This window comes from Amblyomma maculatum, chromosome 4, assembly GCF_055883805.1.
Source record: "Amblyomma maculatum isolate TAMU_Amacu chromosome 4, ASM5588380v1, whole genome shotgun sequence".
Classification (NCBI taxonomy): Eukaryota; Metazoa; Arthropoda; class Arachnida; order Ixodida; family Ixodidae; genus Amblyomma; species Amblyomma maculatum.
The window spans coordinates 39,676,379-39,704,044 of record NC_139347.1 but is presented as its reverse complement, the minus strand read 5'-3'; the positions used below and the strand labels follow the sequence as shown (position 1 = coordinate 39,704,044).

The window sequence follows — 27,666 nt, the reverse complement described above, 5'->3', positions numbered from 1 at the left end:
TGGGCACCGGTATGTTTCACATTGTCATTTATGGCTCTATTCTCTTGCAGTAAAGAAAAAAAAAAGTGCCTGTATGGTATAGGGGGTGGAGCGCATCCGATTCGCGATCCAAGGGTCCCCAGATTCAGTTCTTATTATGTAAGTTTCCTTTGTAGCGCAAGTAATGTATTATTAAATTCCGCCGTTGTACTTGTTACAAAACATTTTCAGCCAGCGTCTCCCTCAGACGATAAACCCATGAACTAAAGCACATGGTAACTAGCGCTAAAGACAGGGACAGAAGAGAAGCGGACACCACGAACGCTCTGCTTCTCTTCTATCCCTGTCTTTAGCGCTAGTTACCATATGCATTGAATCTAAAGATCACCAACTAGCCCAACTGTCCGCTTTAAATGTCATGAACCAAAACAAACCATTTTTGACCAATGACGCGTTAAAATTGTCACAGCACGGAGCTCAATCGCGGGCTGAAGTGAGCGTTGAAGCACGCGCGGCAGCAGCGTGGTTCTCAAAAACGGCCGTCCCAGCAGCCAGCGAACCGACGTGACGTCACATGCAAACTATGTGTAACGAAATAGTTTAACGTTAACAATATGAATAGCGAGGTATGATACGTTAGTTGGAACATCAGATGTAATGCGGACTAGGAAGAACGGTTGGCGCATACAAGTACGCGAGCACAAAAGAAGGAAGTAGGACAAGATTTTATCGCTCCCCTAACGCCACAGGAAGCTTCGACCGATAAACAGGAGCAACACGCGAAGGTTGCATCCCTCTCGCGACAGATCGCTTTTATTTATTTTAGACACAACACTCACCCGTTTCGATAAGGCTGAGGCTCCTAGCCGTTATGATACCACGTGTCCCAGCTAAATTTAACCAAGCTTATCAAAAATTACCAGCAAAAAGACACAAGAATACGGGCGCGGGAATAAACAAGACAGGACAGGTGCGGCACGTTCCCTCGCATGTGTCTTCGCCTGGAACAGCACAAGAGACGGACACACGGAAACGAGAAAGGGCACACACAAGCACTGACTATCAACTGTAGTTGTTGATAGTCAGCGCCTGTGTGTGCGTCCTTCCCCGTTTTCTTGCGTCCCGTCTTTTGCGCTGTTCTAGATTATAGTAAGCGCCTGTGTGTGTCTTTCCTCGTTTTATGGTACTGGCAGGCGGTAGCTGGCAGCTGATGACATGGCATAACTCTACTGAACGCAAGGTTTCCTGACATTACCTTTGGCAGGAGATCATTTTACAAGAGAGGGCGATATCTCAATTATCCTGCTAGTACCGTTTCACGCTACCCCTAGGCCACACAGTCAGAGAGAGAGAGAGAGGCTATCGCGTCACACTCTTAAAGGCAGAGCTTAAGTTTACCCCATAATTTGTTTATGCGTTCTAAACAAATGGAATGTGGAAATATAAAAACTGAAATTTTCGTAACCATTTTAAACTTTATTGTACCTGACATAAACTGCTGACGTGGAATGTGGAAATATAAAAACTGAAATTTTCGTAACCATTTTAAACTTTATTGTACCTGACATAAACTGATGACGTGCCGAAATTTTTCCAGATAATTTTGCACTTAGTTACCGATAGTCTGGATCAAACATTTTGGAATCAAAATACCTTTTAAGTGTTGAAGATTAATAAATGTAGACTCCTTCCTTTCGAATGATGACAAATCAGAGTAATTCTTGTTTTCTGGACGGTGCAAGCAAAGACCGATTTTTTGAAGGTTCAGTTTAACGCCGCTAACACGTGGAATTCGGGTACGAAACTTGGCGGCATACTATTTTTGTTGATGAGAAATATGCATTAAGTACTTTAAATGAGTTTTTGGCACTCGATATAACAAAGGGGAAAACAACGCTGCAGTAAAGAAACTGCATGTTCTCAAGGCCGCTAACGTTCTTATTCAACACAAAACATTTCAAATTCGAAAGTCCAGTAGCTTTCGAGACCTAAGGCTAAAACCCATATTACCCATTGTCCCTCTTAAAAGAAAGGTATACCGCGTGAGCGGCATATCTCTAGCGCCGCCGGGGAGAGCGATCCAGACAAACGAGGATTCTGTTCGAGACGCGTCTTTTGACAATGAAGCAGCTTTAGAAGCAGCAGCACATGGGCGCTCCCTCACAACACGGGAGACACCCACAAGGCAAAAGAAAGTCCTTGGAGTGCGATCCTCCTCATAGCGCCGGAGATAATCCTGTACTGGTCTTGATTTGAAGTGCTGGTCATAAGAGACTCCCAGTAAGACTCTGCGACGTTCGGTAAGGGGGATGAGGAAAGGCGGGGCTCCACATACAAGAAGGATGTGGAGGAATTAGGTCTCCTGGCTTACCGCAAAGTCTATGCATGATGAGGAGATTCGGTCTGGGTATCGGGCATGCAGACGTTTGAGGTATGGAGCAGTCCGAGTTTGCAAGCTCCGCCAGTGTGCGGCCTGCGTTATAGTGATTTGCTGAAGTAAAAATGAGACGCTCTTTAGAGCTGTGCGCATTTCGTATACAATTCATTTCAGGCTTACATCCGAGCTAGACGGCGAGATAGACTGATTTTCGTGTCGCTGAAAATCCGGCATCGTCGGCGTTGGACGTGAGCGAAAAATCCCTGATTGGTCTACAAGGTCATGACGTCGCAGCCGCATGACCTCGCGAGGGAATTTCAAGCAACCCACAACGCTCAAGTTAAACATGACGCCCAGTGTGGAATAAAAGTGATTAAATAAGACGGTGCTTCTGGCCATGGATGTGTCGGGGAACCCTGGTGGACGTGTGGAAGGGGTGAGGGGCCCCTTGAAAAGGGAGAGGGGTTATCTTGTGCAGACTGTTGCCGCAATTCCGAGAGCAGGTCGCGGAATCGCGATTGGGTCAAGGCTAAATTGGCCTATAAAAAAAAAAAAGACGCGCACTTGATAAGCCAGTGCACAGAGGCCTGCCGAGGGCGTGGGAAGAGACGACGCGTTGGTGCCGGTGTGCATGCCGCTAGAAAGGGTTCGACTCCTCCCAAAAACGCGCCGCTCGCTCGTCGTACATCTGAGACGCTTTGCACTGCAGCCTCGCAAAACAGTGCAGCCAGACCTCGAGTTTAACCGATGTCATCTCGAATTAAAGGCCGCTGCATGTCTCAAAATATTTACAAAAAAGTTGAGTGCGCTTAAAATTTCAGGTGATGGGTGGGATTAAGATCCACTACCATAGGTTTGCGAATGGGGATTGTATTGAGCACAGCACCGCGCTTTGCAGCAACGATTGCAAAGCGGTCGTTGGCGCATGAGGAGCGCACTGGCTCGGGTGTTCAAAATGACCTCATTTTTGTGTGGCAACTATTATATAACGTCTGCCTGCACGGCTTCTTGGGTCGCGACGCTGGCGGAGGTGCGGGTTGTGTGGCGTTTCCACTGAAGTGGCATCTTACGACTGCATGCTGATGAGCATGCGTGTAATTATAGAGTACCACAGGCCATTTCTGCGCATCCTTAAATTTCACCCTCTTTTTTTTTTTTAGTGAGAACCTTCTCCGCGTGGTTAGTTGTTAATAGAGGAGATAAAAACAGTGAATAGCCCGTATGCAACGGGGGAAACCTGTATCACGGATTAGACAACAAAATTTTCTCACGAGATCTAGAACTTCTTCACTGACACTCTCTTCCCGAAGCCATTGATTAAAAGTTAGCTAATTAGTATTTACTAATTATTTTGAAAAATGAAGAAAATTGCTGCAGAAGCGGCTACGAGACTTCTCACCGCCCTCATTTGGTTTCACTTTCCAAGGACACTCACGTTCTTAAAAAGGGGGGCGTGGCTTTGAAATAAAAAAATTGGGCAACGAATATCTTTGGACATTATCTTATTCGCTTATATGCTTATATAAGAAGAAGGTTATGGGAGGCGGTAGCTGGCAGCTGACATGGCCGAGCACTAACTGGACGTAGGGCTTCCTGACATTACGTTTGGCAGGAGCAGCTAACTCGGGCCTCTCCTTTCGTATGGGAGGGTGATTTTAGAATCAGCCTGCTTAGACCCTTGCATTCACATTATCCATAGGCCACGCAGGCACGTTCATAAGGCTCAGTTAAAGCTGGGCTTTATATGCTGGCTGGTAGCGTACGCTATCGCGTCATCACGATGGTGGGAGTGAAAACAGAGAGAGAAGCCCTTATAGGGAGGGCTTCAGACCACCGCGCGACAGAGGCTTTCTCCTTCCCCTCATCGCAGTTTAGTGATCCAAAGTTCCCTTTAGAGTTTTTTCTTTGGCAAGATGTGGACGTTATGGGAGAGTATCCACGTCAAGCAACCCTATGATCAGTAAGTGCGCGGCCACGTATAATGCCAGCGTCATGCTGGTAATGTTTTTGCTTACAATGCCAATGCTGGCGCCGGATATTCGGTGGACGGGGTCTTTAACGCTATTGCGTTAGAAGATATATATTTGCTGAACGCCACGTACCCCCTTAGAGGATTGTTTACCACTAGGTGAGGTATCCCTGCATATATATGAACGACCTGTTCAAGACAGTGAGAACAACCGCACTGTATAGTGAAGGCTCCAGCTATAGGCAGCGGCGCGAATTTTTTATCCACTTAAGAGCTTTCAACCATTATTTCATGGTATTAGACGTAGTGAACTATGCATCATGCATTGTTTTTTTTATTTTAGCCCAGAAACCATAATATACAAGCGCACAAATAGATCCTTCTCCAGATCAAACAACAGCCCTTCGCGATCATGCAAACGCATGCATTTCGGTATAAATATATGTGTCTCCACTGAAGGTGTTTACCCTTGTTCCAATGAGCGTGTCGCCATTAGGATAACCTCGACGTGTGAGTTGTCGCCGTTGCTGGAACTAAGCCGCGGCGGCATTGTTTTCAGCCGTTCACGTTGCCTATCTAGCGGCACTGGTGTATGGCTACGCCTGCTCGACTAATCTTACTTTCAATTAACCAAAATGATGGAAAAAAAAAAATGTTGGCCCAAGCCGGCATTTTTTTCTTTCGTACAAGTAACTTTAAGCAGTGGAAGGCTGCCTGCCACTCCATACTGTCACGCAAACGTTTCTTATCCCGGTCGCTTAAACCGGCCGCGCTCACAGACAGCTCGGACGAAGCGTGACGGGAAATGCGACCACGCATGTCTGTACCTCGCGCTCAGAGGGGCGCACAAATGAAAACGGCAACTTCTAAATTAAAACCTTCCGTGCAGTAAAGATTATTAAAAGGAAAAACGGCAGTGGTTTAACCAAGGGTAGGTTTTACGAGCGAAACCTAGAAGTGCCTGAACGATGCAGCGTTAGAAGTTGCAACCGCGATCAGCCGATTGTAGCTGGCGGCAAAATTGCTCGCCGCCCTTATTATCGGGAAAATAAGCTTGCAAACAATCGTCAATCGTTGGTTTCCGTCACTGGTGCAAGCAGACAATATCCATGTGCCAAAAACGCCGCCACGCTGGAAGTGGAACTTATTTCCATCCGACAACTCACCAAGCGCGAATGAAAGCCGGGCACGCGCTTGCTGTTCAACGCTCCGCCCAGCGCACCATAGTGCATAATCTTGGGAAACAATGTAATAATAATAATTGGTTCACAGGAAGGGAAAGGCGCACTATGTGTAACACTTTCTCCGTGGACACCTTTTTTTTTTCTTTTTCATTTATAGGAAGGGAAAGGCGCGGTAACTGCCTCACTTGCTTTCTGTGGACACCTCAACCGCGCCGTAAGGGAAGGGAGAAAGGTGGGAGAGAAAGTGGAAAGAGAGAAAGAGGAGCCGTAGTGGAGGGCTACGGAGTAATTTCGACCACCTGGGGATCTTTAACGTGCGCTGACATCGCACAGCACACGACGCCTCTTCGTTTCGCCTCCATCGAAACGCAGCCGCCGAGGTCGGGTTCGAACCCGGGTACTCCGGCACAGTAGTCGGGCGTCTTACCACTGCACCACCCCGGCGGGGCTGTGGACACCTGAACCGCGCCGTAAGGGAAGGGAAGAGGGTGGGAGTGAAAGTGGAAAGAGAGAAAGAGGAGCCGTAATGGAGGACTACGGAGTAATTTCGACCACCTGGGGATCTTTAACGTGAGCTGACATCGCACAGCACACGGACGCCCCTTCGTTTCGCCTCCATCGAAACGCAGCCGCCGTGGTCGGGTTCGAACCCGGGAACTCCGGCACAGTAGTCGGGCGTCTTACCACTGCACCACCCCGGCGGGGCTAGGAAACAAACTACGCTGAGCGCCATTTGGAGTTGGCAGTACGAGTGGAAAGAAGCACAAACAGTATGAAAACAAAATTCGGACACTTATAAACCCCACCTCTACTGGTATGGCGCAATAGGTATCAACGGCTCCACGTGCGGATCCTCTTTCGCGCATACGCTACTCGTTTAGTAATTAGCCCCTCAAGTTATGCTCTGTTATCTCGCGCACATTTCTTATTATACAGCCGTAAGCTACCCACTTATGTGAGACACCACACGAAATAGATAACTATAAATTATAATTTTTGGGCTCGTATTTTATCATTTGTAATGATGCCTAGGCCATTACTGTACACGGATCACCACGTCAAATTCGCTTACGACTGCTAAAAAATTTATAATCGAATTTCTTTTCTCACCTGTTTCGGTTTCAACAGCCGAACGGTGGCTGTGACGTCACAGTCAAGTCTGGGTCACGCGAGGGATGAAAATACAGCGATATAATCATTGCTGTGTCATTTGATTTCACTACAATGATAAAGCCAACCTGCCTCAAGAACAGGAATTATTACAAGTGAAGAATGAGCGATTATATCGCTGTTTTTCATGCCACGCATCAATACATGATTGTGACGTCACAGCCATCTCTCGGCTATCGAAACCGAAACTGACGAGAAAAGAAAATTAAATTGTAAGTTGTTTAGTGGTCTTAGGCAAAAACAACGTGCGGATCGACATGCAGGAATGACTTATGCATCATTAACACGAAAAAAAAAAATGCCACCAAAATTAGGTGCCTGTAGTCCTTTAATTAGGAGACGCCTGCTTCTGGGAAAGAGAGCCATGTCTAGCCTTGACCGCCTAGTAAAGAGCAGAGACATTACACTGCCAACCAAGATCCGTATAACTCGTGCTATGGTCTTTCCAGTTGTGATGTATGGATGCGAGAGTTAGACTGTGAAGAAGGCTGTCCGCCGAAGAATTGACGCGTTTGAATTGTGGTGCTGGCGGAGACTCTTAGAGTTCCTTGGACGGCCAGAAGATCAAATCAGTCGATATTGTCGACCATAAACCTGCTGCTCATTGGAGGGTCAAATTCTAAAGTTAAAGCTCAGCTACTTTGGCCATCTGATGAGAAGAGAGGAGTGGCTGGAGAAAGATTTGATGTTGGGAAAGGTTGAGGGTCGCCGGAGAAGGGGTAGACAACAAACGCGATGGTTAGATGGCATCCTCGAGGCGCTGCAGATGAAGTTATGCGATGTTAGGAAGATAGTGAGAGACCGGAAAGCGTGGCGTGATATGGTTCATAGGGTCACGAAGAGTCGGAGACGACTGAATGGCTGAACTGAACTGAGTCCTTTAAAGCCCCGCTTCAACTAAGCCATGCCATTCGTACGGCCGTGCGTGCCAGAATCGAGTCGAGTACGAGTCTTACTCGTCGCCCAAGAATTGCGGACGATTCGATTCCAGTCTCAAATCAGAAGCCTAATGCGGCAGCGTCTGCCATATGGTATTATGGTCTCGTTTTAAATATTATGTGGCCGATTACACCTCGGCTCAGCCTTCCTCCGGGAGCTCTGTTTGCATTTCCGCCGTTAGGTTTTCCCATATGTCACAGTTGACCAAAAACAAACGGTCAAGTAAGAACAAGGCGGTAGGACGAGTGATGCTGGTCTGGGATACCACATCTTTCACTAACATTAACCGCTTGCATCTCCTACAAAAGACATCTGTTAGAAATATTGTAAACTCTCCTCGACTTAAACATTCTGCACTAATTTTTGAAGAACTATAGGCATCACGCCCCACTTCCCCAGTTATACAAAACGTTACTTCTCAAACGATACAAGGCAAGCGTCACTAAAAACAACTGTCATATGTACTCAACTAGAACAAGTTTAAATTATTGTTACCTAGGACGCGCATAAATTACGGCTGCCAAATGTCGTGCTTCACTCTCCCGCATTTATTAAATGACGAATCAGAGTTGATGAACAACTGACTGAAACCTATACTACCTCATGTTCTCAATGTTTGAATGTTAATCCGTGCTTTTCTTTATTTCAACTAGGTTTTCTTTTTTTGTGCCACTGCCAAACTGCATCTGCAGAGTGCGTCGGCCTCGTCAAACCTCATCACTGGTTTTTTGCCGGCGCACCCGACAACCTAATGATGTTGATGGTTTGGTTTGGTTTGTGGGGTTTAACGTCCCAAAGCGACTCAGGCTATGAGAGACGCCGTATAGTGGAGGACTCCGGAAATTTCGACCCCCTAGGGTTCTTTAACGTGCCCTGACATCGCACAGCACACGGGCGCCTAGCATTTCGCCTCCATCGAAAAGCGGCCGCCGAGGCCGGGATTCGATCCCGCATCTTGGGGAACAGTATTCAAGCGCCGTAACCACTATGCCACCCCGCCTGATGATGTTGAATAAAAAGTATTGTGTTGTATGTATAGTCGGATACAACTGAAGTCTGCAGTAACCGTCCTATACAATTAATCCGCGACAAAAAGTAGTCCACTGTTAAGACTATTTCGGTTTCCTGTAAACAGAAAGCTTATCATCTCACCAAATTGTAAGCTCAAGAATTTCGATGCCTCTTACTTCTGTGGTATAATCAAAAACTGACTGCGTTTTCTGCCTAGCGAAGCAACAGTCACGCCACTTATCATTGCCTGTAGTTAGCCACTGCTGTTTCTCTCTCTCTCTCTCTATCTTTATTTTTTTTTTTAAGTTGTAGCTACTCTAGTTTGGTTTGTAGGTTTTAATATTCTAAAGCGACTCAGCTCGAAAGACTGTCTTCGACCAAGGCCGGCCGGAAAATCCTGGACAACCTGGGAATTGGATATCAAGGCAGGGAGCAGACGCAGCTCCCCGTCCCCGATGAGATCAGGCGCAACATCAGAGTGGACTCGGTACCGAAGAACATGCACCCGGAGTATAACAAAGGGAGGAGAGCAGCGAGAGCCAAGGCGCTGATAGACCAGCACGCGGCCGACACACACGCACGCTACGTTGACGCGGCTGAGTATGCCAAGATACACGGGTTCACGACGGTCGTCGTCGACGCGACCGGCACCGTTCGCACGACCGCCAGCACGAGATGACGCGGCTGAGTATGCCAAGATACACGGGTTCACGACGGTCGTCGTCGACGCGACCGGCACCGTTCGCACGACCGCCAGCACGAGATGCACCAAGGCAGAGCAAGCGGAGGAGGTGGCCATCGCCGACCGCGACTGCCACACAGTATGCGACTCGAGGCAGGCGGTGAGAAATTACGCCAAAGGCAGGATAGCGAAAGAAGCTGTGCGCATACTGCAGGCAACCAAAAACGACGATGGCAGCAGACAAGTGAGAATCAAGTGGTTCCCGGCGCACGCGGGCGAGGCGTCAGACCGCAACGCCAACCACAACGAGACGGCACACGCGCGCGCTAACGGACCGCGCCTCGGTCGACTGGCCGCTGTGGTTCAGCACCAAAGACCGAATGACCGACTACAACGAAATAACCAAGGTGTTCCGCCTAGCTCGCAGAACTCTTCCACCCCCTTGCTCGGGGCTCAGTCGAGAGCAAGCCGTTTTATTCAGACAGCTACAGACGGGCTCACTCCCCAGTCCGTCGCTGATGCATAGAATGTATCCCGATACGCACCCGACAGACAAATGCAGAGTCTGCCGAACGGAGACGGCCGGCTTCGCACATATGCTGTGGAATTGTACCAAGTACCAGGAAGAAGCTAAGCCTGGGAGGATCCCGCCGCGACTGGAAGCAGCCGTAGGGAGCGACAATCAAGAGAAGCAACTCTGGGCCGTCCAGCAGGTCATCAAGGCGCTGGCCCGGCAGGGAACCAGCGAGCCGGCCACGCGTCGAGCGGGGACCCAGGCCGCGCGGCCAGTGCCCAGAGGACGACGTAGGCCCCGTCCGGAGCGCGCGCGCGCGAGCGCGCATTCTACTGCAGGCCCCGAATAAACGTTTTACCAATCCAATGTCGGGGCATGTTCGGAGTAGCAGGGAGATCCTGTAACTTCCGCTATATAGACCCTATTCACTATCAGGTTTAGCTGGCGGCAGTTGTGGCAACCCTGTATTGTGGAGACGTCATAACGTTGGGCGGTTCGAAACTAAAAGCACACACAAAAAAAAAAAAATGTCTCCGAAGCGTCGGCGCCGGTCTACCGGCGTACTTTCTACTGCGCGCCGTTCATTTGCCGGACACTTGAACGCCGTTTGGAACGCCGTTCAACCAGTGCTTGGATTTCACCGACACCCTTTCACGATTAGCCGTAGGCCCTCTTTCTTTCCCCCTCTCCGATGTTGCGTTGTGCATGCCATGGTTGCCAGTAAAACTGCAATGACGTCACGTGACTAAGCTCTATACGAGGCAGCTTGTGACAACACTGTATCGCAAGGAACTGATTAGCTAGAGTCATAGAATGACATAGGAGAGGACACTGGGGCCGTTCTACCTCATTCTGATGGGGCTGGGGCAGGTAGGTCACCGCCGCTTGCGGCGGGGGCTAGCCTGCCACCGAATTTTTATATGTTGTAGGCCGTCATTGCACTCGCCACCGCTTCTGTGGTGGACGACGGCTGCTGTGGCGGCGCGCGCCTTTCTCTCCCTCTTCCTTTTCATTCTTCTCTGTTTTCTCTTCTGTCTGAACGAGGCAGCGGAGGTGGCTAAGCTACAGAGCCAGTAGCAGGCCCGTGCATTTTTTTCCTTCTTCCTACAGCCACAACAACAACAACGCGCCATACTTGGCAGTCAAGGTACTATGTTCCAGTTTCCTGTAATCAGGGTGTGCCTGGATACTACCGCGACGGTGGCGCTGCTATCGAGGCCCCTTATTTGCACGGACGCTCAATGGAAGCGCAAGCCTCCATTGAGAGGACCACAGTTTCAAAGAAGACATTCTTATGTTCCATCCATTCCATCCTCAGATTTAGCAACCAGCGCCGAAAAAGGAAAAAAAGCGCAAATTAAGCGTTTGCCATATCCTGCAACTGGTTAATCAAGGCAGGCTGATACACAGCCAGGCATTCCAGGAGGGAGGCGAAGGGAAGGGGATGTAGGCTGGTGCGCTTCACCTCTTGAAATCAGAAGTCGGCCGCAGGGGGACTATGGCAGCGTCCCATCTTGCTGGCTATCTTACTCTATCGTGGAGTACAAATGCTACTTTTATAATTTCCCACACATATTCATCCGTCAGTTGAAACTCCTTTGCCAGTCCTGGATTGTTACAACGGAGGCCTGTGATCTGAGAAGTAGCAGATGTTTTTCAGGTACCGAACCAGAGTGCCACTCTGAAAGGAGACGTCTATCCACGAATTACGTGTCCTCACAGCAGTGGGAGGAGTCACCGCGCCTCGTCGACATCGACTCCATCGGACAGTGTGGCAACGCTTCTCTTCAGCGCGTTCATCTCATAAAATCACAACCAGGCTTCATGCGGCGCAAACTGAGCTCGACACTTCTCGCACGCACCCGCCGTTACCCTTTCTCCACTTTGCACCTCACGCTGCCGCCCGTTAGTTTCTAGGTGGCTTTGTTCCGCCACTGCTCTCCTCACTCTGTATCCTTATAAGAAACCTTGGAATACAGATGTACCTCCTCGTGTGCAGCCTTTTGTGGCATTTAAAGAAATGCAAACAAATAAAAATAACACCATGTTCTGTGCGTGCGCTTTGTTCACGCAAAATGCATTTCGCAGCAGAATTCGGCAGCGCAAGACGCACACACAATAATTCGGGGCCTTCTAGAAATCTGGCAAAAAGAAATAAATGGAACCGACGTATAGAAAAATTTGATCGACCGTTTAAGCCACTATATTTGCTAAACATATTTCACCATAATGCATCGAGGAGGGGAGGGAGGGTGGCTGCTCCTGGCCCTGATGGGTTTGGGACAGGTAGGTCATCGCTAGCCTGCCACCGAATTTTCATCCGTTGTAGGCCGTCATTGCACCCGCCACCGCTTCGGTGGTGGACGACGGCTGTCGCGGCGCGCTTCTTTCTCCCACTTTTCTTTTTCTTTCTTTATTTTTTCTTCCGTCCATACGAGGCAGCGGAAGTGGCTCAGCTACAGAGCCAGTAGCAGGCCTGTGCATTCTTTTTCTTCTTCCTACAGCCACATTTCACCATAATGTGAATAACAAGCCTAGCTAAATGTCTAACAATAATTAAAACTGCCGACCACGCCCTCGTGACACTCGCAGTAATAACGGACGCTCCATGTTCGCCCTACGGAAATGACAGTGCTGGTGAACACCCTCAAGGTTCGGTCGCAGGCAGTAATACCCAAATCAAGTAGAGTAATAACACCATACGAAAAATTTGGATAGTGAGTTCAGATCTCAGCAGCGCAGTATTTTTTTTCTACTTTGCATTTGATTATCTTTTGCCTAGTAAATGATTGTTTCAATAATTAAGTCAACAGCAGAAAAAAAAAAACTACCTCTTACGTTTTCTTTGGCCTCTGTGACTCTTAGAGCCTCTCATATTTGTACCAGGTGTCTGGACACAGCAGCGACTCTATATTTAAATGCCAGCCACATACAGCCAAATCTTCCATCTCCCATTCTCCTTTCATACTCTCCCTCACAGGCCAGCCTTCGTGCCTGGCATATGTCTGTAGGAGAGAGCATCATCTGCCGGGGTGAAAGCAGGTTGAAGCATTTTGGAGCAGCTCAGAAAGCAGTAATAATGCCATTTTGGAACTGGTTCGCAGCAATGAATAAGGGTTTCGGAGAAATCTATGTTTTGGAGTGCGCATTTTGTTGCGAAAGCAACATTACGCCAGCCAGCTCGGCTCATCGCGTATGCTCATATGCCGTAGCCGCAAATGGCAGGAGCTGCCAACTTGGGTCTTTCGTTTAACATGGGACAGTTGAATCAACCTGCCAGGACCCTGGCATTCACGTTACCCCTATAGGCCACTAAGGCACGTTCATACGGATTGGTTAAAGCGGGGCTTCATATGTGGGTTGGTAGCCTACGCTATCGCGTAATACCCGTAAAGGCGGAGCTTAAGTGTTCCCCATATTTAGATGCAATAGGTGCCTTTACCACCACCACCTAAAACGCCGGTGAACTTTGATGCGTTCAACGGAACGCTGGTTGTGTTCAATGCAACGCTCGGTCGCCCGCAGACAAAGCTTTCGCTCAACATTTGTATCCCGTAGCCACAAATGGCAGGCAACGAAACCCTCAGGAGACGGTGTGCAGAAGAAAAGGATGAAGAGCGCGCTGCATGTCTCGAGAAAATAAAAAAAGAGGGCTTTGGCCGGTTTAATCGTTGAGCCTGGAGACAACGAAGGTGGTCGGCGCGCAGATTTTGCACAGAGTGGGCGAGCACGAGTCGGCCACGCGAGAATTTCACCGCCGCTTCACGAACAACCCCATTGGAAGTGTGTGTTGTGTGTGACCGGCTGTGGCATAAAAATGATCTAACACTGGCGAGTGAACTTTTTATCCAGCTCATTTGGCCACCACAAGAGTAGCCATGCAGCCGTTGCTTTCGCAATTCAAGTAGGGTTTACCACAGATAGACCACAGCCAACGTTTTTAGTTTAGGCCAACCTTCTTTGATAATAGCAGTTTTCTATTCCTGACGAACAAAATTGCCAACATTTTTTTTTATGCAACATCACATGCTTTTCCGCCTATGTACGCATCGCTAACAAACAGTCAAAACAAGGAAGATGTTTTGACCGTTGATATGCCAACCTAAGAAACAATCGGTAATAAACTAGCCACAAATGGAATACTTGCTTGTGTGATTCACAACTGAACATCATGTTCGACCAAATGCTTTTTGCCTACTTTCAAATACGGACCTTACCACTTTGACGCGCTCAAGCAGTGCCACGAGATTGGAATTTATATCTATGAGCAGCACATTTTGCTAATATAATTTTTGATCCTCCGCCGCTCCCGATAAAGTCACAAGCGCTAGTCAGTAGTGCCTTCAGGAAGGATAGATGCCACTCGAGTAGCCTTTTCTCCCTTCAGTTTCTTTACCTCACTTTTCTAGTGAGTGGCACACCACCCCATAACGCTAAGTATGGTTTTGTCTGATGTAGGCCCGACATGCTTGTCACAAGGGGGCTTGATTTTGAAGTACTGGATTGTTTTCCTAGTAATGTCCATAAAACAACTTGTGTATTTTTTACAGCCAGAAGAGTTTTCAAATCGCTCACGGTAGCTTATGCCTACCTGCTTCGCTTGTTGCTCTTGCTTCTCTCTCCACTAGCGATTCAAAAGGCTATGAGGAGGTGCTATGTCACATGCACCGAGCATTTTTTCGCAATTCCCTCCAATCGCATGTAGCCCATATTGTGATGAAGGCCCTCCCTAACAATATTAAGTTTACTTGCGACCAAATATTTATGCTCCATGCTTCGCAAGTTAAAATTCATTTTATTGGTGTTAAGCCCAGCACAAGACGTGTTACACTTTTGCCACCAATGCACTGCCATCATTCCAGTGTTCAGCTAAATTTGATAGCAAAGCATTGTGGCAGCTGTTTGGAGCAGAATGGAGCATGATTCCATCCCTGCATCTGAAGAGCACAAAGCTGAAAAGTGGACAAACACAAAGAGTAGCTAGCAGACTCATGCTGGGCAGCAAGCAGCCTCAGGTCGGTGACTGAAGCCACGCCATTTCAGTAACGCCACACAATGTCAGCTAGCGGAACTAAAATGTGCAGACCACACCCAATGCAAAGCGATGTGCTCGGCATTGGCAGTAGAGAAGAGGCACTGGACATACTCCCTCATGATTTGCAAAATTTATTTTCCACATCATTTTTTAACGCCATGCACGTGGCTTCATTCTGGAAGCATTAGAAAAAAATATATATATTGGTTAGGGCGAGTGATTCACAGCGAATTTTTTTAAAAAGAAAAATGCAACGAGATTATGGTGGAAATGAAAAGACCTTGCCTCATACGGTTATATATCAAGCAGAATATTTGAGTACTAACCTGAAATTGGCACTGAAAATCGCATGAAATCAAATTAAGTGAACTCTTGTGGCAAAACACTGACATCACTGTAGCATCCCACATGAATGTATTTCTATGAAGTATGCCCCTTAATAAAAACCAACATACTTTTCATATCACCTGATGTGCTTACAGTATAACTAGATGGAACCAGTGTATTGAATTCCTTGGATGAAGCAGTGACTATGGCCCTCTAAAACTTGTCGACAAGGCATGAGTTTCTATGGCATACATCCTTGTGTTTGGAAACTAAAATGGACAGTGCTCTACAATAAAAGACGTCCAATTACTGTCTGGTGGGCGAGATGTCTATATTAGTTTTTGTCACATCCCGTCTGTCGACGCCCACTCATCACTATGGTCAATGCTCAATGGTTTCCAGCCTAAGACTACATAACAACAAGTGCATGCCCTTTTCTTCTTAGTAAAATTTTTCTACAGCATTTCTAACAAAACTCCTATAGAATCAACTGCTTGAGAAAGGAAGCTTTCAATTTCACTGAAAAAGACTGGACGCTTAAAGTGCAGTGTTCTATCCTTTTACAGGTATGACGTGACAGAGTTAATGGCTTCAGTTCAATGCCTCCACTTTCAGATCCTAATTTGTGTACATGCCATTTGCTACTCACTCAGTAACCTCTTAATTGTGCCATTGTTAACGCACACATACTCATTTGTATAAAATGAAAGATAACACATGATAACGCACACATACTCATTTGTATACAAATGAAAGATAACACATGATAATACAACCAAACAAAGAAATAAACCCCAGTTCTAACGAAGTGGCAGCTGTACAAATGCACCCACATAGCCTAGGAGCAGCACACCAAACTAGATATGCAATGCTCCTGTAGGGCTGGATTCCCCTCTCAAAGGCAAAGCAAGCTAGTTATGTCATGTGATCTTGCGAAGTCTGACAAAACGACGACCAGCAAGTGATCGGCCATGTCACCTGCTTACTGCCATCTCCCACAGCCATGCCCATGATATTTCACTCACAACTCTGATACTGGATTCCCAGGAAAACAAGGCCTATCTTGCTAAAACAGTATATGCTAATTTTTATAGACAAGGTTCTAATTTAAAATAATTTTCACATTTTTTCGTATCCGAGACAGATGCTCCATTCTTTTGATGGTGCAGTAGTAACACAGGGGACAACAGATAAGCTCTCTGCTCCCCTTTACACTGCGGCACAGATCGTAAATGAACAGTGTTCCACAAGACATTCTGCCGTACTAGAGGGCAAAGATTAATGCACAGCACGTTTTGAAAAAGCTGGCTTTGCTCACGCTACTGGTGGTGCAACCCATACAGTGAGCCGGCATTTGGCATACCCAACACAGAGAAGTGGTACACAAGAAATAAAACGACTATTCGCATTTATTCTTCTTTGACTCGGGGACAAGACACGGGATATTTTATACAATGGCGTGAAAAAGGCTCTACCACCCACAGAAAGCAGTACCAAGAGAGGGGAGTAGCCAGGCAGTTCATTTCATTCAACCTGGCGGTGCCACAATTGGCGAAGAAGGCACACAATTTTTTTTTCACTGGGCTCCAGCGCGAGCACGCGGCCGCTCCACCTGCAAGCAGAAAAAGAATGCCACTCGTGAGCTGCTGCACTAACCATCAAGGGCTCCTACTTTGAAGTACTATCTGGAAGCTTTCCCTGATGTATAAATTTTGTACCTACTGCCACCATCTTGGGAGTCTCGCCACTGGTTTAGGGTGCACATCATTTATGTTCACATAACTGCAAAGAAGCTAGCTCAGTCTCCTTTTTTGCTGACGTGTTTTCATATAACAGTGTCCCGTCAGATGCTACAACATACAGGCTTAAATCTTGGCACAAGCAAAGGGACTCTATTCCATCGAGGTCAGTTGAAAAGAATTTTTGACCTGTGTTAATGCCTGGTCATTTCAGATCCCCTTCAGACACCAATTAAATTTACTGAGAGGAAAAAATATTTTTTTTTGCACCATGCACGAGCAGTAGGACAAGCAGAATTCAAATATAAAAGATTATGCAAAAATATTTATATTTTATTTGCGTCCACATGGCACCTCAAAGCTGCTACTTGAATGAAAACTTTGCAACAATTTCTGCATTTTCTAACTAATTATTAAGCATGAATAAATGTTTTCCCATGAGAATACCTTGACGCCTTTAAGATTGGGACACCTGCATGCAAATCAGCGTATTACGTACTGCTCTTGCACGAAATAATGAAGTGCCACAGACACTTTAACAATTTTGGCATTAAGACGCTGTGTCCACATTTGTGGATGCGAAACTGAAAATCCACTGAAGCACTTTTTCTATGTCTAAGATAACAAAATCTGACATGCAACATCTACATTTCCTTACTGACACATTCATTACAATAAATAGTAGTATTAGGCATCGGTTTAGAAAGAGGCGTGCAAAAATAAGAGCTACTGATTCGTCCCGCTGTAAAATGTTGCGACGTCCATATTTACTAGCTGTTTACAAACATCCTCGTCTCGGCGGCAGCTTTTCGATGGAGGCGAAAAGCAAGGCACCCGTGTGCTGTGCGATGTCAGTGCATGTTAAAGAACCCCAGGTGACCGAAATTTCAGGAGTCCTCCACTACAGCGTCTCTCATAGCCTGAGTTGCTTTGGGACGTTAAACCCCACAAACCAACCAACCAACATTTCACTGTAGCAACAAGACATGGTGTCATGTACTCAACAGGGCGGGTCCAAATGTTATGGTGTAAAATTCAAAGGCGGAAATTCGCACTCTGTGCAAAGATATAGTCAAACTTGGGTCGCGTCCACATATGCCTGAAGGGGATATGTAGCTATGATAGGCCAAATGACAGAAAGCTTGTTGCTGTTGACCTCTACGATTGACTATTCCTAGTCAAAAAAAAAAGAAAAGAAAAAAAAACTTATTCTGGCTTGAATTTTTCAGGCGTCGTTTGCAGCATAACTTTGTAAAAGAAGGAAATCCCGCCTTTCACCAAAGTTCCTCTAGTTTCAATAATGTGCTTATGATGCACAGATCGGAAGATACCAAGGCTGGGTTCTCAAGGCACCTGGTTTCATGAAGTTGGTGTTCTCTTCATACAACTATACATATTTTTGCTACAGTACCCTGCTGCAACAAAAATTTTTTTTCAAAATCCCTACAGAATCTGCACTGAAGAAATGCGTAAGCCCGAGTGTTGCTGTCAGCAATATGTGTCAGCGAGATTCTGCGAGTGACAGATACTGCACCTTTCCTTTCTTATAAACCAATTATAGAACTCCAGTGAACTTTGATGCGTTCAAATGAACGCAAGGGGCGTTCCACTGAGACACGTGACCGGAAGCTCAGGACTGAAACAGAAAGTTGGCTCGCGGCCATATGGGCTCCCAATTACACACTTAGCTGGCTCTAATTTATTACCTAATTAACCCACATCAACCATTTTATCACTTGCACACTTTACTTTGGCGTTCTATTCGATTGTATCGTTCCCTTTCCGAAATACCAACCAGTTCCTCTTTTACAGTTCTGACAAGGTCAAACCCATGTGAAACCCTCCTACATGGCCATACGATGCTTACGCATTAATAAGGCATGCCTCCTACCGATTACTCCTCATTCCGCGAGTGGCCTTTGAAAGCTAACATGCAGATTACTGTAGTTAAAGGCCAATTCAGGTCTGCAGATCACGTGTTCACTCGTCACTGAAAACTGGTCATTTATCAGACCCCATGAAACGGACTCGGCAGACCAAGAAGGCTTTCCTGACCCCCTCTGTTCAACTTCCACCTTCCGCACCCATATCATAAACAATCAACTATAGTCCATTTCACAAGCTGTTTACAGCACTACATCTAGTGGACGCCTCTAGCGGACAGTAGGAGTACAATAATTATTATAGTTCCCTGGGGCAATGTGACCAGCACGCAAGAGCACAATTATAGTGTGCATTATCCTGAGTAGGGCAGAACCGGGCCAACAGCGTGCCTCACAAAGTAGCGACGTGTGAGCAGTCTGGGTCAGTCATGTGAATCGGCCTTAACAAGGCTGGTTCACGGACTACAGTGAGCACTTATTCCACTATCATGGCGACTCTACTCCACACCTTTCATTCATCTATTTAAAAGACCAAGTATGCAAATATAGGAAATTCAGCTTGCACTTGTGCGACCAATCAGGTTCCCTCTCTCGACAACTTGTTTCAGCATTTCTATGAGAGGCTACAGCAGGCAGTGTATGCCTCAAAGTTATAAACCTTTTAAACTTCACAACCCCAATGTTTGCCAGCCACTCTTGCTTCAGCTAAGCATTAAGATTCACCTTAGTTCTGTGAGAAATATGCAAATGCATATTTTAGTTAAAATTTGCAGTTCAAATTGTCATGTCCCTTGCTCTTGCAGCACATACCGTTGTGGGCAAGCAAACAATCTTACGCTCTGCTGTCAAAACAAATTCCACAAGCATGAAGAGTATGAAATGCTGTCCTAGTTACATGTACCGTCGAAGCCATATATTTCCTTTTGGCCAACATGCAGTGCTCAGAAATCTTAATGAACATGGGTTGCAAAAAACAAGCTATGCATTACACGTGCCGGACCACTGGCCTCTTGTACACCTGCTCGCATAATGCATGGAGAACACAGAGGTCCGAGAGAGCCCTGTGCCACAGCAAGAAGGAGATGTGGAACGTACATCTATCCTGAAGTCGTCGATGCTGCGGTAGCCCTGCAGGCGGGCCTCCAGGCGCGGATCGACGGGGCACTGGTGACTGAGCCGGTAGTATTTGCGGAAGGCCCAAAACTTCTCTAGGCCATACAACTGGCCTTGTTCACAATCACGCAGTGTCTCCTGCTGGAAGTCCTCATACAGCTCCTGGCGGAAGTGCTTCTCAAGGCCATAGCTGTAGAATCGGAAAAGACACTCCAAGCCGTACCGGTAGCCTGCACGGGCATCCTCCAGGGCCAGCCGCTTGAACTCCTCGTACATCTTGCGGTTGAAGTGCTCTCGCAAGAAGAACGACCAGAAGCGGAACAATGTGTTCATCTCCGAGCTCTGGCCAGCCCCTAGCCGCTTGCGGTCTGCAAAGAGTATCCCGCAAGTTGCACATGTGGCTGTCTACCATTAAAGAAAAAACAAGGTTGCAGCCAAGGCATGACTGGCCTAAGAGTCTCATATCGTCTCATTAAACGTTTCAGTCACTTATGCTGATGCCTATGCAACAATAGCATCAAAAAAAAAAAAAAAAAGAAAAAAAAAAAGAATTGGGGCTGCCAGTGCACCATTTTACAAAAAAAAAATGCTTAGACAGTTTTCCCAGAACCACTAGAAATTAGAAATTATAACATTATATTCTAGACAGTGCCACCTTCATCATTCTCATTAACAAGTGCAGTGTACATTTGAACAAGAGTCATTTGCAGTCGCAGCAAGAGGAATACAGATCACCTTTTCCAACTCTTCCCTCGCATTGCACCAAGCAAATAGGAAAGGAATGCCTGCTGCATGTATATAAAGTATATGCAAGTGTACAAGTGACAACTACATAAGTATCAACTACCACACCGTTTTTCCTCGATATCCCACGAGAGGGTTTAACTGCTGAAACAGGTTCTTGTTATTCTGGCCATGACTCTAGAGCTTAGACTGTAAAATGTGACACTTCGAATCGTGCACAATAATAGACGTACATCTAGCAGAGAATATGGTTACATGTTGAGGGTGTCTGACACAATGGTGCAAGTCAAACTACAATAAAAAATACCCTTCATATACTGCCAGGCAGAAGAATAGTTCCAATTTGTTGCATGAAGCGATCAACAAGTTTTTCCAAGAAATAAGGGCATGTTGATGAGAGACACTTTGTTGTGGTATATCCTGCACCTCCAATAATTTGACTTCAGTTTTATCAATGGAGCATTATTCCAGCTATAGCTTAAAAGTGCACAGCAAACCCTCTAACATGAACCTACACATCTTGAAGTACTCACATTTCCTATGTTGTGTAATCAGCATAATCCATCTCTCACTCATCTTGAAATCTGGTTACTGATAATTCGAAAGGACAATCAGCCTCAGATAAAACGCAAACTGAAGAGGATGTCTTGTGTCGGCGCTGAAATGGGCTCCATTTGCTCTATGCCATTTCCTACTTCGTGATTCCAGTACTGACGGCTGACACATGCCACCTCAGGCGCGGGCTTTAAAGCTTGGAGCAAGCACCTCCGCTTTGACACTACCCTCTCTGCCATTGTGCTATCAATGCAAATGTGCACTCTTTACAGGTTGTGTTTATTGCATGGTCACGCTGCCGTTGAGACTTTCATTATAACTGCTAAATGAGTACTGGGCCAGAGTCGTGAAGTCTGCATTGCAAAATAAAGCTACCATACTTACTCTCATAATGCTCGCACTCATGTTTATGTTCGCACACCCTCAACTGGCTGCCAAAAATTATTTTCCTTACATAATCATCGCACCACCAAAATTACCACTGCGAGAGTCGTCTGCTAGCAGTAGTGGGTGCCATCTTTGGAGCTCTAATGAAACTAGCTGGCCTAGTTGTGTGTGCGTGCTATCAGGCGGAGATAGCGTGCCCGGGTATATCATTATCATCATAGGTTATGCCCGTAGAGACGTTTTGCAGTCTTCGTTCCGCCATTTTGGTAGGAGTCTCAGTGTATCGTTGTTACTGCTCCTTCATTCCGTCCGTGTCACTAGTTTTGTTCTACCGTATACAGTGTTCTTGGTACTGCATCGCAATGGGGCAAAACGCAAAGCCATGCAGCTGCTTTTTAGCTGAAAGCTGTCGAGTATGCGCTAGAGCATGGCAACTGCACTAGCAGCAGGCACTTTGGCGTCAACGAGTTCTGCGTACATTACTGAGACGACATACAAGACGTGCCGGGCCTTTCGTGGTCCACAGTGGAATGTTTCCTGGCCTAGAAACGTCTCTCCGTGAGTACATCAAGGTTCTACGGGCAGATGGCTGAGCTGTGTCAACAGAACCGATAAGAAACCAAGTGCGCGTAATAGCAAGGAAGGAGGGTCTTCTGGATGCAAGATTTCCAGGCTAGTAACGGGTGGGCCACGTGATTCACGCGCCACAATGGACTTTCTCTGAGGAGGTCGATAATGCTTTTCCAGCGGCTGCCCCTTCAATATAAGGATTCAAATGGAGAAAAACTTCTTGCTCTCCAGATAGGCAACGCGGACCAATTCCACTTAATTTTGACATGCCAAGCAACAGAACAGTAGAGCAAAGAGCAAACAGGCACACGGACTGTACATCAGGATGACACGCACTGAAAAGCAGAGATGCCCTGTTATGCTAGGCGTAATGGCGGACGGCCGGAAGCTGCCACCTTATGTAATTAAGCGCAAGACCCTCCCTAAAGAAAAGATCCCACCTAGTGTGCATGTGCAAAAGGAGGGTGCATGACTGCAGATCTAATGATTGAATGGAGCAATGCTGTGCGGGGATGGCAGCTGGGAACTATTCTTTTTCCGTCGCTCCTTGTAGTGGACAGCTTTCGTGGTCACCTCCAGGAGACTGTTCGGGCGAAGCTAAAAGAATTGCGCACGGACCTGGCTATTATTGCGCATTGCGATTCCCTGAAAACTGCAGCAACGGAAGTGCAGGGCGGTGTCATTAAAAAAATATAAAACACAACAAAACGGAAGTCAATAAAGCTATACGCTTTTTGAGTATACATTGAAGTGCACAAACTAAAATGCATACGCAATAAAATAGTTTGCTAGATTAAAATTTCTTGCAGCAATCCTCTGATCATGCCAGTTGCGTCCGTCGCACCATCTTTAGTATGTTGAATCAAACCGGATAAGAGCGCATTTAAAGACCGCACTGCCCGTCGCTTCTGTGGCACAATGGATTCACACCACGTACCCGATTGTAAGAAGTGTTCGATTCCTGTAGGTACAATTGTTTATTTTTTTTTTAAATTCACAACATTCAAATAAATTACGACCATGGGGGGGGATTTTGATCGCCCTAGACGCGACGATGAAGCACCAGAAGAAGCTGGAGCTGAATGTGGAGTAGAGACCAGCGACTGCAGTGCCGACAAGTCCTTGGACCAAGACTGATCAGGAGTAGTACTGTGAATTGTGCTGTGAACATTATACCATGAAACGTGGAAAGTGATGTTGAGGCCACATGCGGCAAATTAAGTGCTTTAGCAATTTGTGCTTCTGGCGACTCTGTACTTTTATAACAAAGTTAAGTTTTGCTTGAAAGTAATTTTTCAGTTATATTTAAAATAAGCTGGCCTAAGTATCTCGATTCACACCTATTCAAATTTGTTTTTAGAGCTCCAAAACATTTGCTCAAAAGTTTTAAAAATTTTCCCCGCATAATGATTGCACCCCTAACTTCGCATCAATTTTCCACGAAAAGTGTGGGAGCATTATGCAAGTAAATACGGTATATAGACGACTTGCACTCCTACAAAGTACGAGCGCACTAAGAATTTGTGCATTTTACATTTTTTGTAGCTCGATCTAAAAATTCATCACAGTTTTTAACACTGAGTTAATCAGGGTTTGCAGATTTTCCCTTCGATAGGAAAAAAGTAAGATGAGAAGCACAAGCTCGGCTTCAATGGCCACTGCTGAGCACCAATGTACGAGACCAGCTACTGGGATTTCTGGGGAAAACAGCACTCTCTTGCTGGCAGGCACTGAAAAGCACATTCGGGACTACTTTGCCAGCTGGTGCCACATACCTTTGAGACAACGTGAGCGATATTTGTGGTAGACCAGCTGTGTGAAGCCGTTCTCCTTGAGCAGGGCATGGCTCGGGTGCTCAAATGTGGGCAGCGAGTGCGGTGTGCTGCCGAGCACCACGTCTGTTGCCTCTCCAATGGAAGCTGTGCGCGACCGGTGTTCCCGAATATCCAGCACCCAGCCCACATGGTGCTCCGTGGGTGGATTGCTGCTGTGCCGCGTCTTTTGTTTGCGCGGTGTGTCTGGCTTGCCCTCTTTTACGACCGGGTAGAATCGCGGTGCCACCCGGGGGTCCTTGCGGGGTGTGCGCCCAGCTGCACTGCGGGGCGTGCTGCGGGGTGTGCCCTCAGGAGCCGGAACAGGAGGCGGCGGTGGCGGTGGTGGTGCAGCCTGTCCACCTCCACTGGTGCTCCTAGTCTGTTGCGGGCCCTGGCGTTGGGCAAACTCCTCTTCACTCACCACTTCAACGGTGCGGTACATTTGCTGCTCCTGACGATCCACCTGGTTCCACAGGTCATCCTCATAGTAGTAAAGGCCGTCGTTGATGATCTGAGCCAGCTCCTGGGTCATCTTCACTCGGCTAGTCCAGTCCCCAGTCCGGTCATAGCCCTCATGCTTGCGCAGACCAGACGGGGCTGGAGGAGTCTGGGTCACGATCAGGATCTTGTTCACCTCCGTGTCACTGAACTCGTAGTCCGAGTCGTCGGACCTGCATCAGCAGTAGATTAGTGACCCCACTTTTCTCCCAGATAATCACGTACAAGAACTCACCAGTCAGTGAAAGTGTTGTTACGACCATCAGGAGCTCGTTGCAATTCCTCATCAAACTGGAATTCTAGCTCCTCACGGTCGGGGGCAGCCTGGCTCTGAGAGGCTGTTCGAGTACGCTGTGAGCGGCTGCGGCGCCGAACTTCTTTCCAGCCCTCGTCAGGCGCCTCTTCTGTGTCGGCATCATCGCCCGCATCCGATGATGCAGTGTTAGTGTTGGTGTTTGTGGTGGCACTAGCGGTGGCAGGAGGGTACGGCTGGCCCGGCACAAAGGCAGGTACGTCGGGGTGCAGTGGTGCCTGAGGCAGCGGCCAGCGCGTTGGGTCTTTGACTGTACGCACCTTGACGTCGTTCAGTTCCAGCAGCGGACTTTCGCGCACCGCCTGCACAAAGTTCATGTGAGCCCTGCTGCCCTCACCATGGGTCAACGTGAAGCAGCCGTACCTGCATGACCAGTGCCACGTCCTGCGTCAACGCCTGTATCCTGTGGAACGACGCAATCAGGCTTAACGGCAGGTAGCCCTGGGCGTCCATCTGCAGGGAACAGAATGGTTTCCGTCAATGACATTACGCAACCCGGGGCATGGCTTAAGCATCACGCCAATGCCAGCATATCACCCAATGTGAAATAACTTCTGGAAGCACTGGGTTCTGAGTGTTATAACAGTGGTTGTATGGAATTGTAGTTCACTTATGTACAGGTAAAAGCAACATAAATAAGAGCATTTAGTTCACACCAGACAACAATTTATTATCAGCAAAAGGTGTACGAGCTGCCTGTACATGCCACACACCCCCTCCGTGCACACACAGACATATCCAATGACTGCTTACTGCATTCACATGGTTGTAAGTAGAATTTTTTTTTTAATTTGAACATTCGGTGTTGGTGTAGTGGGGGAGGGGGGAGACGGGCTATGTACACACAGAAAGAGGGCAGGCGTCCCTGCAAATACGCAGAGAGTGACGAAGCCCACCTACAGAAGAATGCGGCGTGCAGTGTGAAAAAAAGCTTCGCTTGGAATGAGAAAAAGGTCTGTGTCGTACTGCTCAAGCGCCGTGCTCGTCATGCAAGTCTTCAACATGTGCCCAATGACATGCCAACAAAAATCTTACAGCGAGACGCCAAGGCGATGCAGCAAGAGCTCCACAAAAACGAAGTATTGACTGAATGAGAAGAAACACTAAGGAGCACTAATGCTTCCGCATCATCAAACCCAAGCAGTCTTGATTATTGAATTTTATGTTTGCTCTACGGCTCTCACTATTCCACTCGGCTATTATGCAAGCTTGTTCGTAAGGATTGTTCCCTTTTCTTTTTTTTAAACCTGACTGCACACATGGCACTTATGGGTGTGTCGTTAGTTGATGGAAAAGTCACTGCTGCAAACGCAACAATAGGGGCTGTAGTGGCGCTTCAGAACAGCAGTATGTTTGGGGAGTATTGATACTTATTTCAGCAAGCGTTTCTTTGCTTTGTTTATTTGACCTGCTAGCATAGTTCATCGATCGCCATGAGCCATTGGGTCCAAAGCATTTAGAACTCATTTATGGCAGTGTTCAAAAGAGCTGTCATTCTTGACGCTGAAGAAACAAACAAGTGCGTAGCGGGCTACAAGTTCAACGTTTCGAAACAAGTTGTAACGGCAGACGAAGAGGCTTCCAAGGGTGATATCCGGGACACTTTCCGAAGCTCGAGGACAATGTTGCAGTGTACATCAATGAAGTAAGTGACTGCACATGTCCCTGCCAGTGATATGTGACAAAGCCTCAATACTGGACACGTGAAAACAGCCTCTCTGAGAGCTGTGTGCTTTAGGCATCGGTAGCAGTTCCATATGAGACTGTGGTGCAGTCGTTAGCAAAGTACAGGATTTCACAGGATGAACATGTGCTACTGGACTGCAGCAACAATGACGACGGTAGCACTAGCAAGGCTGATGGCACAGATTTGGATGAGAAGCCCAGCAAGTAATGAATTTTTGTAGTAGAACTTGCTTATCTATATGCCCTTTTTTTTTTTCCTAGAATAAGATATGAAGTGGGGGGGGGTCAACTTACAACTGTATAAGACTGCACTACTTGGCTACTTTAATGCCCCACACCTTGTACTGCACTTGTCACAAGCACTAGCCCTTTACAGATGGATGAGCAACCGTGCAGGTGTGGCGCCCAGCCATCAATAGCGCAAGCCTACCCCATGTGCTCAAGCTTGCAGCCCTACTGGCATCAGCAGCCGTCTCACCCCAACCTGCTCCACTCTGCACCCCTACCCCAACACCCCGCAACAGGGCAGAGTAAAATGTTGTTAATTTGGTCTTCAGAAGAAAAAATGTTCTAATCATCCAAAGTTTGAATTGTTGAATGGCCCTTAAAATTTGCCAAGAACCATTTCCCCACAGTAATTTTATATAATGAATGAAAAATATCTGCCGTGAGGTGGTCGGCACTCCTCTCTTTATGCTGCTTTGTGACCCTTTCTTCCCATCTGTCTTCCCATCGCTAGCAAAATGCGGTGATTAGTCAGAGTGCAGACATTCCGCGTACAGCCTCTAATGGCAGTTCAATGAACTCGAAGTTTTGTTGCTTTTACCTAGGTGGCACGAATAATATACCGTATTTACCAAATTCCAACGCGCCCCCGATTCTAACATGCACCCGATTTACGACAAAAAAAAAGCCCCGCTTTTAGCGTGAATGTGATTTCCGCGAACGACAAAAATGTGTAGCCATTTCTATATTTTCAGGTCGGAACAGGCAATTTATTCACCTAAATTTATTCACTGTCACTCTCGGACATCTCCTTCTCACTCTCCGACCACATCTCGTCTTCAGTGCCGTCCATGGCATTAGAAATTCTGCAAGGTCAGGAAACCTCCCTGCTCGCGAACCGTGGCGGCCTTGGCTTGACGATTTGCACTCAAAGACTGAAGTTTTTAATCTT

At 47.0% G+C, this 27,666-nt stretch overlaps 1 protein-coding gene across 1 annotated transcript in view; it reads right to left on the bottom strand.

Moving 5' to 3' along the window:
* Window positions 1–14,971: 14,971 nt before the first annotated feature.
* larp (La related protein) overlaps window positions 14,972–27,666 on the bottom strand; it is a 33,356-nt gene continuing 20,661 nt past the window's right edge. The window contains exons 8-12 of the mRNA XM_084601169.1: window positions 25,167–25,256; window positions 24,726–25,105; window positions 23,954–24,663; window positions 19,905–20,290; window positions 14,972–16,799 (exon numbers count right to left, since the gene is read on the bottom strand). Of these exons, the coding sequence (XP_084457295.1) occupies window positions 16,764–16,799; window positions 19,905–20,290; window positions 23,954–24,663; window positions 24,726–25,105; window positions 25,167–25,256 (1,602 nt within the window). The 3' untranslated portion in view covers window positions 14,972–16,763. The remainder of the gene's footprint in view (window positions 16,800–19,904; window positions 20,291–23,953; window positions 24,664–24,725; window positions 25,106–25,166; window positions 25,257–27,666) is intronic.